At 56.5% G+C, this 17280-nt stretch overlaps 1 protein-coding gene across 2 annotated transcripts in view; it reads right to left on the bottom strand.

Annotated features, from left to right (window-relative positions):
- The window catches only part of TRAF3IP1 (TRAF3 interacting protein 1), a 50145-nt gene that overhangs the window by 17728 nt on the left and 15137 nt on the right, over positions 1-17280 (bottom strand). For both annotated transcript variants that reach the window (XM_047773934.1, XM_047773935.1), the window contains 7 exons: positions 12099-12161; positions 9653-9673; positions 8438-8522; positions 7921-8004; positions 6730-6853; positions 6509-6545; positions 3980-4056 (listed from right to left, as the gene is read on the bottom strand). In XM_047773934.1, coding sequence (XP_047629890.1) covers positions 3980-4056; positions 6509-6545; positions 6730-6853; positions 7921-8004; positions 8438-8522; positions 9653-9673; positions 12099-12161 — 491 coding nt within the window. The remainder of the gene's footprint in view (positions 1-3979; positions 4057-6508; positions 6546-6729; positions 6854-7920; positions 8005-8437; positions 8523-9652; positions 9674-12098; positions 12162-17280) is intronic.

The following is a 17280-nucleotide window of genomic DNA, read 5'->3' as shown; positions in this document are numbered from 1 at the left end:
GAGCGTGTCAAGTCAAGAAGGATGAGGAGTTCCTGTTGTGGCTCAGCAGAAAAGAACCTGACTCGTATCCATGAGGACATAGGTTCGATCCCTGGCCTTGCTCAGTGGGTCGCGGACCTGGTGTTGCCATGAGCTGAAGTGTAGGTCGCAGACGCGGCTCGGATCCTGCGTGGCTGTGGCTGTGGTGTAGGCCGGCAGCTGCAGCTCCGATTCGACCCCTAGCCTGGGAACCTCCATATGCCGAGGGTGCAGCCCTGAAAAGCAAAAAAAGAAAAAGGAAAGGAACAATGAACAGAAGTCCAATCACAATCACAGCTGGATTTCCAGGGGAGCCACACACAGCGATTCTAAAATTCATGCAAAGCCAGAGAGATTTGCGAGTAAGAGCCAGGACAACCCGGGGAGTGGGGAGGCGGGAGGGGACAATTAGAGCATCTTTGCCAGGCACAAAACAAAGGACACAAAGCCAGACCACACAGCAGAACCCAGAAACGCCCACGAGGGGTGGCATCACGACAGGGAGAAAACATACAGACGCCTGCCCCCAACACAGCCAACTCCAGGCGAGATCACAGCGGAAAAGGAAGCCTGAGACTTATCAGAGGAGAACTACTCAGATAACCTCTTGACCTCATGAGGGGCAGGAGGTCATGGTTCTGGAATCGGGAGTTCTGCCACCCGCAGCGACTGCACCAAGCCATCCACGCACAGCCCCAGCACAGAGGGAACGGCGACAAATCAGAGCTGCCATGAGCACTAAAGAAACGGAGACCACAGAGCACAGCCACAGAGCCCCGGACGGCCACGTCTTTGTCCAGTACGACGCCGCCACAAGCGACGCTGAACATCTGGATGCCACAGGCAAACATAGATCAATGCACTTCAACCCACACCTCACACTCTACAAAAATGAACTCGACGTGTGAAACCTAAAGCTGTGACACCTCTAGAAGACGTGATGAAACCTCTGAGACAGGGTCAGGCAAAGACTGCTCGGTCCCAACCCCAAAGGCACAACCACGAACAGAACAAACTGACACAACTGACGGCTTTCAAATTTTAAACTTCTGCTCTTCGAAAGACACTGTTAAGAAAAGGGAGAGACAAGCCACAGGCTGGAAGCAGGTGCGAGCAGGGCGTACGGGACGGAGGTCCCCAGAACAGCCTGAGCGCGCTCAGGGCACAGCAGCAAGAAACCAACCAGCCCGAGTCAAAGAGCTTGGACACCTGAGCAGAGTGCGGAAGCAGCTGTCCACACGCAGACTTGTTCACAGCAGCGTCACTTGGAAGAGCCCCCACCTCGAAACAGCCCACATGTTCACCAGCTGAGAAACAGGTGAACACCCGGGGGAAGCTTGGGACAGCGGCCGGCTCACTCCTAGAGGCTGGGAAAGCCGACTGCTGGCAGGCACGGTGGCGGGGCTGTCGCGCAAACTGGTGACTGATGGATAAGGGGCGCCAGGCCCAACGAGACGTATATACCAGGGGATTCACGCATGCACAATTCTAGGAAATGCACACTTACGCAGGGTGACAAAAAGCAGACTAGCACTGCTGGGCCTTGGGGGGCAGGGGAGCATAGAGGGAGGTGGGGGGCGGGGAGCACCAAGGGAGGTGAGGGGCATGGGGGGAGCACAGTGGGAGGTGGGGAGCACGGTGGGAAGTGGGGGGCAGGAGAGCACAGACAGAGGTGGGGGGCGGGGGAGCACAGAGGGAGGTAGGGGGCAGGGGAGCACAGTGGGATGTGGGGGGCAGGGGGAGCACAGTGGGAGCTTGGGGGAGCACAGTGGGAAGTGGGGGGCAGGAGAGCACGGAGGCAGTTAAGGGGCGGGGGGAGCACCGAGGGAGGTGGGGGGCTGAAGGAAGGACAGGGGCCACTCCGGAGGGCCGGGCGCAGGTTCACTGTCCCGGTGGTGGCTGCACAGGGGTGCGGAAAAAGACTCTCATCCCACTGGGAGAACACATCAGCAGAGCCGCCAGGAGGAGTAACTTGGTGGCACCTGGGGACACTGAAGTCCTGCCTGCAGAGCCGTTCCAGGCCTGGCGCTGCCTCTGAAGCAGGGGGGGGGGTCACAGACTACCGGCCCAGGCGGGGTCCTGCTGCTGTGAATGCAGCCACACTGGCGTCCGGGCTCTGGCTGCTTGCAGGCTCCATCGGCATGCTGAGCCTGATCTATTTCCTATCTGACTCTCAGAGAAGACGCCGCTGACTGCTGCTTGGGAGCGACCGGGCTCTTGTGCCAGGACACACGTCCAGGGGCCCGCAGAGGCGCGGCTCACAACCGCGAGAGGCTGCAGCATCCAAAACATCCCGAGAAGGGTCTAATCAGTAACATACTGGACCATCGTTCGTCGTTACAGTGAAGAGACCAGATGGACAGGAAGCAAAGCAGGCAGGCTCTGAGGGCCCCGTGCTGCCTGAAGAAAGCACCCCGCACGACCTAGCACGGTTCACCTGTGGTTGCCCCGTGAGGACAGCCTGGAGCAGGGACAGGAAGGACTTGGACGCCTCCATTTATTTTTTTAAAAAAATACCTAATTATAATGTTTTTAGAAGTTAAATTTAAATCTGATGTTTAACATATACCAAAGAAGCCGAGACACCTGCTTCTTCCCGCCCAACTGTAATTCACATTGCCCCAACTGTACTTTTTTAAAGCAGCAAATGTTCACCAAACAAGACCATTTTTTTCCCTTTTATCTCCTAAAGTCAAAAGATCGCCTCATCTGAAATTTACTCCTCACAGGAAATTGAAACGCAGGCCTAGTGAGCTTTGCATAAACAACAGAGCTATAAAATTTAAACCAACTGAAGCTTCAAAGGCTACCTACAGCAACAGCCTGGGGCACACGCCGGAGGTTTCCGACAGGACTGCAGAAACACTGCCCGGACGGACACAGGACCACGGCTCAGGCCCATGAAAAGAACAATGATGCAATAAAATCCCACAGCAACACGAAAGGCATCCCGTCCTTTCCGAAGAGCCTGGGGCAGCTGTGAACGCCCAGGGCTGCCGTTCAAGGGCGCCCCCTAGTGGCAGTTTCTGCCCAGCGGCCACTGCCCGCCACATCTTGAAGCCAAACCAGGATACTTTAAACAAAATTATCAAAAACGAATAACCATTCTTTCTACCGGAGGGAAAACAAGGTGTCTGTGTGAGTGTGTGTATAAAACTTATGGCAACTGTTTGCTGCTGCTAAAGCTAACTAATCAAGAAACTTCTGTTAAAAAAAAATGAAGACTTTTTTTTTCCAGGCACCGTACCAGAGACCCAGCTGTGGCACTGCAGGCGCACATCCAGGCCTGCAGGTGTTCCCTCCAGGTCACCCCAAGCAGTGGCTGATGGGAGGCTGTGGGTCGCAACACCTGAAAGGAAGTTGGCTCGGAGGCCAGGAACAAATAGCACATGTATTTAAAAGCCAGGCTTGGGAGTTCCTCCCATGGCGCAGTGGAAACAAATCCGACTAGGAACCACGAGGTTGCGGGTTCAATCCCTGGCCTCGCTCCATGGGTTAAGGATCCGGCATTGCCACGAGCTGTGGTGCAGGCCGGTGGCTACAGCTCTGATTTGACCCCTAGCCTGGGGACCTCCATATGCCGCGGGTGTGGCCCTAAAAAGACAAAAAATAAAAAATAAAAGCCAGGCTTGAAAACTTCCCAGGCTGTCATTTCATAATCAGCCAGGGCCACGCGCACAGCTGCCCACCCTGCAAGCAGAAGGGACAGACGAGGCAGGAAGGAGGCCAAGGCCCTGCACAGGACAGGACTGGACGTGGGTCCAGGGAGGCAAGAACACAGAGAAAAGCCCCGAATCTTCCATCCCCCGCCCCTGGGGTGGGGTGGGGGGGGGAGGAGGCTTGGGAATATGTAAATGGGCGTTACTGATGACCACACACTTGAAAGATGCTTCTGGTTTTTAAAGTAAACGTGTGCAACAGACTACCACGATGCCAGAGTTTACCGACTGCGTTCTGTTACCTTTTCTCCGGGTTTGGGTGACGGCTGCGACTTCTCATAATCCTTCTTAGTCTCCAAAATTTTTTTGACAAGTCCTCCTGTGGAAAATCAGCAGTTTTAGGTTAAAGCGTTCTCTGCCTTAAGAAGCTGTCCTAGTCCAAACAGGGGGGATACTAGGTTCTGATTCTTCCTCTTTCCATCCTGACTTCGAGCAATCTTTACGCGATACAAGAGCAGAGCCATCCATTCCGCCTATGGAAGGCAAGACGTCCTTCACACGGGGCGAGAGGCATCAGCGTCTGCTTTTTTAAAGAAGGGTTACTTGTGGGGTAAATGTAAGAAAAGCCATTTGAAGAGAACCTCATTTGCTACATTTGACCTTGGAATCATGTGACTATTTTACATAAATAAAACGAAATTAAATCAAAAATTTCAAAGCCTGAAACCTGAAAGCAAAACGAAACTATAACTGCAGCAATATCACACGCAAGCATAACCTAACGGAGAAGAATTATTTCCTAAGCTGAAAACAGTGACACCGGCCTGCACCCCTGACGGGCCCTGCACACCGAGAGCCAAAGGCAAGCAGACCCACCAGAAACAACCCTCAGGTGTCTTCAGGCACCCGGTGGTGGCTGCTCTCAACTGCTGTGTGTGCATCACGGCAACAGACAGCTGACGGTGTCGGGGGCCAGGATTTGAGGCCCGAGAGAGAGATGTAGTACACAAATGAGAGAACTTAGGAGAAAAAGTCTGCAGCCATAAATCTGACTTGGAAATACCAGTAGAAAGTCAGGATGTTACTTCCTCACCAACAGATTAGAAAACTCCTACAAACAATGACCACCCCGGAAGCCGTGCGCGGCCTGGCTCCTTGGACACATGGGGCAGGAAAATACACAAAATGAGCCGAAAACTGTCACACCGGAAACAAGGAAGCTACAAAGTCCACTGGGACATGTCCACAGGCCCCCAGAAGGTAACGTGAGCCAGGCTCCCGACCAAACACCGGGCCACCGAGCATTAAGTGAGATGGACTGAAATGAAACACATCAAGTGTGGGAAAAACCGTGAATTCACATCGACGTCAAAGCAACCACCACCAGGAGCTCCTGCTACGCTGCAGTGGGTTAAGGACCCAGGGCTGTCTCTGCGGAGGCACGGGCTCAATTCCGAGCAGGTGCGGTAGGTAAGGATCTGGCAGTCTACACCACAGCTGCAGCCGAGATTCGATTCGTGGCCCAGGAACTTCCAGGCGCTGCGGGTGTGGCCAAGAGAGAAAGCAAACCATCACCACCACGGCCTCGGCAGCGACCCCCCAGGATGCCAGGAAACCAAGGCACCACCATGAACACGAGCAACAACGGGGGGCATGAGCTGGGCCTCGGATCCAGGCGGCAAAGGCCTGGGGAAGGAAGGCCTCACGGCCAGAGCCCTGCTGGGGGACGAGAGGGGGACGAGAGGGTCTTGCCCCAAACACCTGAGTCTGACCAAGTCCCGAGAACCACTTTTCAGGAGCAGACCAACACGTGAAAAACCCACAACACCGGGGCTACTGAGCAACACCCACCGTGCGCGACTGAAGGACAACCGACCAGCCTCTGCCACAAACAAACGACAAGGCAGGGCAGCGGCGGCGGGTTAGCAGGGACGTGGGCGCTGGACCAGCCTCCTGCGCACCCGGGGACTGCGTCTGGCTGCTGACTCACACCCGCGAACTAGGAAAACCACATGAAAACCACCAGAAACAAAGCAGCACCAGATACGAAGGAACGGCTGCTGTTTACAGGCGGTAACGGGACTGTGACGACGTTTTTCCAAAGCGAACTCGATTACAGAGGCACGGATGCTCTCCAGGACTCCAGGGCAGGCGGGGAGCGGGCTTCCAGCGGGCGGGGACTCCGATAAAACGAGAGGACCACTCGCTCGCTGCAAAAGCTGCAGCACAGCGCCGGGTTCAGAGGACCGCTCTCTGCCTACGAGGGTCGGAAGCACGAGACGCCGCCGTGGCGCTTGGGGAGAAACCACACTTCAGAACCGCCCATTTGGGAAGGACCTCGGAAGTCATCCAGTCCCCGCCCCACGTGCAGAGCAGAGGTGACGTCCCCCACCCGTGCCCCACCCGACCGCGGACCCGCCCCGCCCCCGCGAGTAAGACCACAGCCTGGGAGAAACCCTCTTCCCGCTGCCCAGACCCTGCCCAGACCCAGCGTACAAGGCTCACTTCACCACATCCTTTTATCTAAAAAAAAAAATAAAAAAAAAATTTTTTTTTGTCTTTTTAGGGCTGCATCCACGGCATATGGAGGATCCCAGGCTAGGGGGCCAATCAGAGCTGTACCTGCCGGCCTGCACCACGGCCACAGCCACGCAGGACCTGAGCCGCATCTGCGACCTACACCACAGCTCAGGGCAACGCCGGATCCTCAACCCACTGAGCGAGGGCCCTCGTGGATAAAAGTTGGGCTCGTTAACCACTGAGCTACGACGGGAACTCCCACCAGATCCTTGTAAGACCCACGAAGCGGACGCCCGGTGCGCCCCACTCACCGTGCTTCTCGTCTCCTTCTAGCTCCACTGCTTGAACCTGAACAAGGAAGGAAGGAGAACAAAAGGAGAGTCTGGTTTGTCGAATTCTCAAAATCAGGATTTCGTGGATCTCATCAGAGGAATGACGAAATTAGAGAGGGTAGAGACCCAGCTGAAAAGAGGAACCTTCTATCGCCCTAAGTCTGAAGGCCTGCGTGTCCGCGCCGCTCCGGTGAACTCACCAGCTCGAGCTCGGCCGTCTCGGGGAGCTGGGGGGCCGCCTCCACCACAAACTCGTCGTCGCCCTCGTTGTCAGAATTCTGCGAATCTACAATCACGTGTGCAACGGCCTTCCCGCTCCCCGTCCTGAGTGGAAGGACACGACATCCAGGGAGAGGCGAGCTTTCCCCAGCTTGCTCGGCCCCCACAACCCAGGCGCTCCCGGGAGAGGGGCTCCGCCCAGAACCACCCCCAGAACCACCGCACCGCGGGGCCGGGCCCGGGCGGGCCGAGCTGACGGCTGGCCACGTGGAGGGGCCCCGCCTCCCCAGGGGGCAGAGCCAGGGCAGGGGGGTGGCCTCGAGGTGAGGGCCTCTGCCGGGCCACTGTCACCCTCCAGGAGGATGCCTCCTGCCACCGCCTCCTCTCTCCTCCTGCTCGGGGCTCAGGGGAAAGAGCCAGAGAGAAGTCACTCCCAGGATCTCATGGCGCCCTCACCCCCCGGGCTCTGTCCCCTCCCCGCCCCAGCATCTCCTGTGCCCGCCTCCCGGGGGTCGCCCCACCCCCAGGCTGCCTCCTCTCAAACACAGAGACTCACAATGTCCCCTGACGCTGCCCCCCGCTCCTGCCCCATCCCTTTGCTTCCCTTTGCAGCAAAACTCAAAAAGCACGTCCACGCGGCCTCCAAGCCTGCTCTCTATCTGCAGCCCACCCGACCTACAGCCGGCTTTCACGTTTCCATTTTTTGTTCTGCTTTTTCGTACTTTAGAGACCACACTGTACCCACGGCAGGTCTGTCACATGTACAAAGCCCGCCTGCGGCTTGTCTTTACGCTGCTCAGGACTTTCCGACCGCCTTCTGTTTCTTCCTAATCTTCGTGCGATTGAGCCTTTCATCTTTTGATCCTGTCTTTCCCCCTAACTATCTGGATGCTGAGAAAACCCTCTAGCTGGAGATCAGAGAGATGCACCGTCCTGTGACCGCAAGGGCGCGACCGCGGGAACGGTCGCCTGCGTCTTCCTTCACGTCCCCCTGAAGCGGGTGGCTGCTGCGGGCTGAGGCAGGGCCTAAGCCGGCGTCTCTTTCCCTCGGTGCCAGGCCTCCCCAGCACCCTCTGCTGCTCTCGCCCCCCTCGCCCTGTGCCCGCCCCACCCGCCGGGAAGCCCCGCCCCTCGGTGCAGGTGCAGGTGCAGGTGCGGAAGGCAGGGCTCACCTGTCCGTCAGGAGCGCCTCGGCGCTCTCCTGCCGTCTCACCCGGGGCGGCGCTGGCCTCGCGCTCCCTGGCCGGGGTGTTCTCCTAAACCGGACAGCGGAAAACCAGAGGAAGAGTGAACAGCCGCTCCTCGCAGGGGACAGAGGACGCGACATGAACACCGATTCCCAGGCCACCATCAACCTGCCAGTGAGGACACGGTCGGCAGGGCCCCGGGAGCACGGCCACCGACACGACCGACCTGAAGGCGTCCATCTCGTGGTCTCCTGTGCTCACGAATTTTAAGGCACAAAAAGGAATCACACAACGACCCGGAGGCAGACCGTGATGTGATTCAGCCAAACCATGCATCCCCCTAAATCTCTAACTCCGTCCGCGCGCCTTAGCTATGGTTAAGCGGACACCTTCGGCTTTCTCTGCCCAAGCATTTCCTCACACCTGGGCTCAAGCCCGGGAGGCGCTGCGGGTGGGCAGAGGGAAGCGGGCAGCAGCCTGGGCGGGACTGGGGCACACGGACCTGACGGCGGCTGGGAGCTCGCTGGGTGGCTGGGAGTCCTCCAACGCCTCGCACTTGTCCTGGCCAGAGGGTCCGACCTCTCCTTCTGAGGGACGACGAGGCAACCGGCAATGTGCAAGCAAAGACACAAAGAGCCAGTAAATGTGGGAAAAGCCAGCAATCCGGCAACTGCCCACATAAATGGGCTTTCCAGCTATCATGCTGATGAAGATAAAAACAAACACTTGCCATCTAACCTGAGGCGAGATCTGGGCACAGGGGACCACTCAAACCTCGGAGATACAAACTGGTTCCACTTCTCAGGAAACAGAACCAAAAGGCAGGTGAGGAAGTGGGCAATTTACCTTAAAGCTAACACAGCCCGAGGACAGAAACGGGCGTGGGTAAACCCATGTGTCCAGACGCCCACCTGTCATCATTCTCAAGAGTGACAGGCCGCGGGACAGCTGAGGACGGCAGCCTCGGGGGAAACAAGGTCACCACTTTAACGTCGCCGTCGGTAGAGCAACGTGTCCAGGAGGGACACACCCCAGGCAGGGCTCTGGAAGGACCTTCGTTCAAGCGACGCGTGGCGGGAGTCCCAGTGCTTTCCGTTCTCTTCTTCACATTTCACGGCCGTTCTAAAGTTTTTTACTTTGGCTCTGTGCCATTTCTATTTTATTTTATTTTATTGTTGGTCCCCCACAGCATGCGGGGTTCCCGGGCCAGGGATCAGATCTGAGCCCCCGCTGCGACCGAAGCTGCAGCTGCAGCGACATTCCTTAGCCCAGGGAGCCAGGCCGGGGATCGAACCTGGGTCCCAGCGCTCCTAAGATGCTGCTGATCCCGCTGCACCACAGGAAGAACTCCATGTACCATACTATTTTTATAATCTGAATAAAGCTGCCTTCATTTTGATAAAAAATTTAATCAGTAAACAATAAGCCCAAACTATTACACTCACTCTACTGTTTAAAGTAAAAGGGCTTTTACCTTAGAAAGTAATGAAAATAAAACAGAATCTGATTATTGGAAAACCCTGGAAAAAATCTTGAAATGCATTCTTTTGAAACATAAAATAAAAAAGTTAAATCTTAAACTGGTATAGTTATGTTTCCCTTCGTTACTTTCACTCATACAATTTAGGCACCACACATCTGAGAGCGCCTGTGGAAAGCTATACGCGTGGATTCAGCTTACATCAAACACATTTATCTAAGGCCGGCCATTCCTTACCTGCATCGCTAGGGGAGTCACCTGGAAAAAAAAAAAAAGGCACATCAGAAAAGCACCTTCCGTGTTAGAACCTCCGTGAACTCAACGAGCACGACGGGGTCAGAGAAGACCAGGGGACGGACCACTCTGGACGCCCATCAGGGAGAGGTCATTTCCTCGCTGTCTTTGCCAGTTTCCTGCCTCAGCTTTACTTTCAACGCGAGAAGGACAAAGACCAAACAGAACCATGACGCCAACGTGTTATTACATGAGAAGAGCAGAGATGCGGAGAAGGTGAACCTCAGAGATGAGAAAAACAACAGAGGAGGGTGCGGGTGGCAGAGCCTGGAAGCCACGGGGAGGCCGGGACGGGGCCGGCACGCGGGGCCGGCGTGGGCCGCCGCGGTCACGTTCGGTGGGACCAGCACAGCCGCCGCCCTCCTTGCTCGGCAGCAGGTGCTGCTCCCTGGGCCCCAACGAGAACGTCTCCCAAGCCTGAGGCGGGCGGGCGGGCCTTGGCCTCTTCACCAGGGCCCTTGCCCTTCAAGTGCTGCGTGGTGGGGACAGACAGGACCCCTGCGGCCACAGTTAGTGAGCGGAAGCGCTGCGGGGTGGGGCGGACCAGAACTGTCGCTGTGTCACTCTCTCAAAGCGCACGAATGAGTTTGCAGGAGAGCCAAACCGCCACGGATGCAGGTGAGGCCAAGGACACTCGGGAGCATCCATGCCCCACGGCCACCTGCAGGCAGGGACACCCCACAGGTCCCCAGGGATGGGCCTCGGAGCACACAGGCACAGAGGCTGCAGCTGTGTGTTGGCAGGAGGCCCTGGAGAGCTCTCTGTGGCCTGTGGACACCACAGTCAGAGCCACAGAAACACTGCCCCAAAGAGGGGCTCTTGAGGTGAGGAGCCCTGCTCAGGGCAACAGGACCCACCTGCGGGACCCACAGCGCCTCCCAGAGGCCCCGCCCACAGAGGGACACCGCAGAGGACAGGCCTGGAAGACGGGCCATGGGCTGCTTGCAAAGGAGCCGGGAAGGGACCTGTGCGACAGCCGCTGTGCGACTTGGGCCTCGGACTTCCTGCAAAGCCCATGCCCTCAGCCCTGGGGACAGACTGTAGGTTCACATGGAGCTCGGAAAGGTTCCCGGGTGGCAGCTGAGTTACGAGCTGATGTCCAGAGGGGAGGCGCACAGCAGCCTCCATCCTGCGCAAAGGGGGTCCGGCCCCGCAGCGCCCCCCAATGTGGATGCTCAGGCCCTCTGGCTCCCCCTCAGCACCCCCACCAGCTCAGCCGCATCCCCAAAAGCCAGGGCTGAGGCCCCGACATGGCAGCCTCCCCCCACCGCGCCCCACCCCAGGCGAGGGCACCCACCGCCCAGCTCCCACCACCAGCAAACGGCAACAAGCCATCCTCTGAGCTCAGCCTCGGCTGTCCCTGAGCTTCTGAAATCTGCTGCTGCTCCCGGACCACAGCCCAGGCCCTCCTCTCCCTGGAGCACCGCCCAGCCTCCCAGACGAACTCACCCGACCGCAATTAAGCCACTCGCCCTACAAATATCATGAGCTTCCTGCTGCTACTGTCCCCAACATGGTCACCGGCCCCAACTCTCACCACCGCCCCCCAAGGCTCCCCCGGTCCCCGGGGCACAGGCTCCCACAGCCCTGCTCTAGCCTGGCCTCTGCCCACAAACACCCTCCCTGCCCGGAGCCTCAGCGCCCACCACACAGTAGGCCTTCAACAGTAGGCCTTCCAACCATATTTGGTTGGAAGAAGCCGACCACCACCAGGCGCCCCTGGCCCTGCCCCCTGCTGCCCCGGCACCACGAGGCCTGGTGCCGGGGTGCTGGTGCTGGGGTGCGGCTGGGCCTTAAAAAGCCTGGTAGAAGTGGCACGGCACTGCACATCAACTGCGCTTTAATATGAAAATTTTACAGATGTAAAAACTGTTTTTAAATAACTTTTTTTAAAAAAAGCCTGGTAGGAGCTCCAGGGCCTTAAAGAACAAATGCTAAGCATGTATTTGAGCAGGATTCCCTTTTTTAATGCTGAGGAAAACTACGCCGAAAGCAGACTCTCCCTGAGGTTCGACTTCAGACACTCCAAGAACACAGGTCACAGGAAAGCCAGGGTCCTGACGGTGCTCTGAGCTGCGGGAACGGCCTCTCCGGACACGAGGCCTGGGGCTGCACAGCTCGGCCTCTGGGACCCAGCAGGGGCCCCTCCTGGCTCTGCACTGAGTCTCAGAAGGAACAGTGGGGACACGGGAGGTGTGCTGCCATCAGGCGATGACCAGAACGTCCCACCCTCTCTATGTAGAAGGGCGCCCTCGGTCCCGACGGTGTAGAGAACGAGGATGCGGCCCCGTGTGGGTCGGAGGGCCGGGGGGCTGCGGCCGCGGCCTCTGGGAAGAGAGGCGCCCACAGAGCCAGCGTGTTGCCCAGGCGGGAAGGGCCTCCTTCTTACCTTTCTGCTTCACTGCGGGCTCGGGCTCAGCGCTGTCTCGCCACAGACCAGCTGAATCAGCATCTGAAACACGAGCTGAGTTAGTTTTGGCTCCTTCTGTTCCTGACGTAAGACAGTTAAAACGGATCCTCAAGAGGGGGCACGGCAGGCTGGCCAGCGGGCTCCGTTAACCTCACCGAGCTCCACTCCCGGCCCCAAGTGTACCAACGAGGACCCCGGGCGGCGCTGCAAAGAAGGCAGGGGGTCCCTCCCAGGCATGGCCGGGGCACAGACCCCGAGCCCGTCAGCCTGGCCAGGCGGAGGCCTGTGGCCCCACAGCCAGAGCCCCGCTACGTCCAGAGCCACCCAGCACGACTGTCAGCCAGGCCTGGGAGTCATAAGCTGCAAAGAGGCTGCAACTTCCGGAAAGCAGGACGAACAGGAAAACGATGCCCAGCCTGGTGCTCAGCCTCAGCCATGCGGAGAGCTCCCAAATACCCGCCTCCTGATTCCTGAGTGATGTGCAAATATTTATAAAAACAGAATATATCAAAAGCCTAAGTAATAAAATATTTTTCTATTAAAAACAAAAGGAGTGGATGCTGGAAGAACAAGATTTTGAATCGTGGCAGCACCCAGGGTAGAAACCTGACTTGTCACTAAAGCCCCCCCCATCCCCCCACTCCCTTAAAATCTCCATCAGGAGACAAAAATAAAACTGGGAGAAAGTTTCCTTTCCTGAAACCCTATCTTATAATTTCTTCAAAGAATGGCTTGTGTTAGAATTAAACTGCCATTAATGATCAAAGAACTGCTTTACTTTCTGTAATGGAACTACATAAAATGGACAACATAATTTTCTAAAAAAATTTTTTTCGATCTATTAAAATGCTGACTTAAACAGTCTGTTTCAAGGAATTAATTATTTATGATATCCCATAGAACGCAGCCAAAAAACCAACATGAAACACCATTCAGTTCTGAAACAAACAAATCTTGGTGTTCCCGTCGTGGCGCAGGGGAAACGAATCAGACGAGGAGCCATGAGGTTGTGGGTTCGATCCCTGGCCTCATTCAGTGGGTTAAGGATCTGGTTGGTGTTGCTGGGAGCTGTGGTAGGTCACAGCCACAGCCAGGATCCTGAGTGGCTGTGGCTATGGTGTAGGCCGGCGGCTAGAGCTCCGATTAGACCCCTGGCCTGGGAACCTCCATATGCCATGGGTGTGGCCCTAAAAAGCAAAATAAAATAAAGCAAATCTAAATGTAAGTTTGGCAGCTATAGATAATCAATTTTAAAAGAAAACATCCCAATAACTTTTAGGTGTTGTATATTATTTGAAAGTGTCAAATATTTTCTATACCGTGCAAAACTCACCAGCACAGTCAGTAAATTACAAAGGCATTATTACCGTCTGTAGCTTAAGAAGAAGGCTGCCCTGCACAATTTTATCTTCTCAAAGTTCTTTCTTTTATGAGAGGCCTATGGTGGTTGTTTTAACATTGCTAGTTGCAGTCTCAAGTAAGCTTCTGCTAAATCCCAAGATCACGCGGATAGAAAGAATATATAAAGCAGGCCACACATTCACTAATAATACTACAACCCACTCTTTTTCCTTTGTCTTTTGTCTTTTTAGGGCTGCACCCGCGGCACGTGGAGGTTCCCAGGCTAGGGGTCGAATCAGAGCTATGGCTATGGGCCTCCACCAGAGCCACAGCAATGCGGGATCTGGGCCGTGTCTGTGACCTACACCACAGCTCACAGCAGTGCCGGATGCTTAACCCACTGAGCAAGGCCAGGGACCCAACCTGCATCCTCATGGTTCCTGGTCGGATTCACTTCCACTGCGCCTCAACAGGAACTCCCTACAACCCACTCTTAATCACAGAAGGCAGTTTAACCAGCTTGACAAACAACAGCCCCAAAAAGACAACACGCCCAGAAGGAGTAAAGACCACTGCGAACTGGCCCCTAGGTCAGCACAAGCCTCTTATCTCAATCACTGGCAATCACGGAACCTCGTAGGTAAGAACGTGGCCTTGGTGTCAGACCTGGAGGCTCTCGTGTCAGCGAGCGTCGTGCCCTGAGTGGGCTGTGGCCCGAGTGCGGCCACACGGAAAAAGCAGGGGCAGTGGGCAGGGCCCAGTGTCCACACCAGCGCCTCTCTCAAAACTTGCCGGCCAGCCCCATGGCCCCCAGCATGGCACAGGCGGCCTGCCCTTCTGCCTGGCTCTCTGCAGAGCTGAGTGGCACAGGTCGCTGACCACATCTTGGTGGAAACGCACACAACCAGGGTTTGAAACGAGGGGCCCCAGGGGTCAGTCTCGGCATCACATGGTCAGATGCAGAGGCTTTAAGCGCATCCTGAGGACATGAGATAAAGGGCCCAGTGTCACGCGGGCAGGGGCGAGGGCGAAGCAACGTCTTCACCTCAAAGCTGATCAAGAATACGGCGGGGGCGGGGCGGGGGGCGCTACATAAGTAAAACGACACCCCAAGGAAGCAATCTGACAGCTGGGGAGGAGGACACCATGGAGACAGGCGAGCCTGCAGCAAGTACCGTTCTGGAGCAGAAGGCGGGGAAGAGCCGCTCCGGAGTCACAGACACAAGAGACAAAAAGAACAAGAAAAGCGTGCAGGGGGCTCACCCTCACAGGACCTGGTGTTTAAGCAAATAAAACTGCTGAGACAACCAGAACACAGCCTGCCTGGGTCTTAGATGCCCTCCGGCAACGAGAAATCTCTTTGAGAAAACTCTGATTTTGCGGTCGTGCAGGAACATGTCTTTTTTGGTTTTATGAGCTTCATGCTGAAGAATTTAGATGGAATTTAGAGGTAGAGTGTTAAGGTGGTTGGGTTTTTTGGGTTTTGTTTTTCTTTTCTTTTTAGGGCCGAACCTGTGGCATAAGGAAGTTTTTCCAGGCCAGGGGTCAAATCAGAGCTGCAGCTGCCGGCCTGCACCACAGCCACAGCAACGCAGGATCCAAGCCGCATCTGTGACCCACACTGCATCTTGCAGCAATATGAGATCCCTAACCCACGGAGCGAGGCCAGGGATTGAACCCACATCCTCATGGACGCTAGCTGGACTCTTAACCTGCTCATCCACAACGGGAACTCTAAGAGTTTTTTAAATACTTTGAAACAGTTCATAAAGATACATCACGAAGGGTGGAGCAAAGAAGCCCGCTTGGGAGTAGGGCTGAATCTAAGTTTGAGGTACACGGGTGTGGCTCACGCCCGGCTTTCTGCTTTTCTCTCCTTTTCATAGTGAAAAAGCCTGAACAATAAAACAAGATGAAATGAAGGAACCACGCTGGTGTAACGTGCCAGGAAACCTCGGCCTGCAGAGCCGCGGGGGGAACGAGACGTGTCAGTGAGCCTGCGTGCGAGGTGCGGAGGGCAAGAGGGCGCGCGTGGAAGCAGCAAAGGGTGAGCTCTTGCTGAATTCTTTAATCCACCTGAAAAGGCAAACGAGAGCCACGGGGCCCAGGAATCCTGCGAGCCCTCCCTGAGGACGCAGGCCACGAGCAGCCACATGACGGGGCTCGGCTTCGGTTTGAAGCACGAGCCAGAGCAAAAGGCCGTCAGCCAGACCCAGGGCCGCGGGATCCAGAAACTGTCATCAACCAGAGACGCGAAGGGATCCTGCCAGCGGCTGAGCCGTTTCACTCTATGTGCAATGACGACCAGCACAGGACATCTGGGGCTACGTGACTGCGAGTGCGCTGTGACAGGACTCAGGGAAGAAGGGGGAGGCGTCACAGCACCGCCCAGGGGCTGAGAGCGCCCAGGACCTGCTGGCAGCCACCAGGTGGCACCAGGCTTCCTTGTCATCTCTGCAACGCACTCGACTGAGAACTAACTGCCCGGTGCAACGTTTTGTGTTTGTTATAATAAAACACTCAGCTTTTAATTTTCACGCTTGCAGATTAAGATCTCTAAAGACCAGCGTTCCCGTCGTGGCACAGTGGTTAACGAATCCGACTAGGAACCATGAGGTTGCGGGTTCCATCCCTGGCCTTGCTCAGTGGGCTCACGATCCGGCGTTGCCATGAGCTGTGGTGTAGGTTGCAGATGCGGCTCAGATCCCGCTTTGCTGTGGCTCTGGCGTGGGCCGGTGGCTACAGATCCGATTCGAGCCCGAGCCTGGAACCTCCATATGCCGCGGGAGTGGCCCAAGAAAGGGCAAAAAGGCCAAAAAAAAAAAAAACAAACAAAAAAACAAGATCTCTAAAGACCTACAAAATGCTCACGTGTGTCTAAAGAGCGACCTCAACTGGTTTCGAACCCACACCAGCTCAGGACGCGCGCTGACTGACCCTGACCGGGGCTCTGCACACACGGTAGGGGGATGGGAGCTGAGGCGGCGCCGGGACGGGCCGGTCATTCCAGGAACACCATCTCCTCAACCCTCAAGGCGCCCATTCTCACGGCCACGGGCCAAAGACGAGACACGGCTCCGAGGACACCCGGCTGGCTCGCTCCGGCCGCAGGCAAGCAGGTGTGGCTCTGGGACACAGGCCTCTCCGCACAGGATGCCCGGACGCCGGCAGGGCCGTCCCTCGCCCAGGCTGCGCCGCCCGCTCCCTCCCCTGCGGAACTCGGACGGCGTCCTCCCTCCTACAGGACCCTGCCTGCGGCTCAGCGGAGCCCCCACGGAAACAAAATACACGACGTCAGAGGTGGCTGAACTGCCACACGCATGGCCACTGAGGAAAGACGTTCCCCCGTAAGACGCCAGCCTGCTCCAGCCTCGTAACCCTGTGTTCAGCCTTCCCACTCGGCCGAGGCCCTCGCTAAACCCCACGCAGGCCAGCGACCTCCTGGGAACAGAGCAACGGCGGATGCCCCCTGCTGGTCCAGGGCTGGAGGAGAAGGCGCTACCAAACACGCCTGCCCTCAGCAAAGCCTCATGAGGAAAACACCCAAGAAAGACGGGCTTCGTGTTATTCTAGCTACAGAATTTTTATTTTTTATTTTTGTCTTTTTGCCCTTTCTTGGGCCGCTCCCACGGCATATGGAGGTTCCCAGGCTAGGGGTCGAATCAGAGCTGTAGCCTCCAGCCTGCACCACAGCCACAGCAACGCGGGAGCCGAGCCGCGTCTGCGACCTACACCACAGCTCACGGCAGCGCCGGATCCTTAACCCACTGAGCGAGGCTAGGGATCGAACCCGCAACCTCATGGTTCCTCGTCGGATTCG

Source organism: Phacochoerus africanus, chromosome 3, assembly GCF_016906955.1.
Source record: "Phacochoerus africanus isolate WHEZ1 chromosome 3, ROS_Pafr_v1, whole genome shotgun sequence".
Taxonomy (NCBI): Eukaryota; Metazoa; Chordata; class Mammalia; order Artiodactyla; family Suidae; genus Phacochoerus; species Phacochoerus africanus.
The sequence above is the reverse complement of the archived record's forward strand: the minus strand, read 5'-3'. Positions and strand labels throughout refer to the sequence as shown.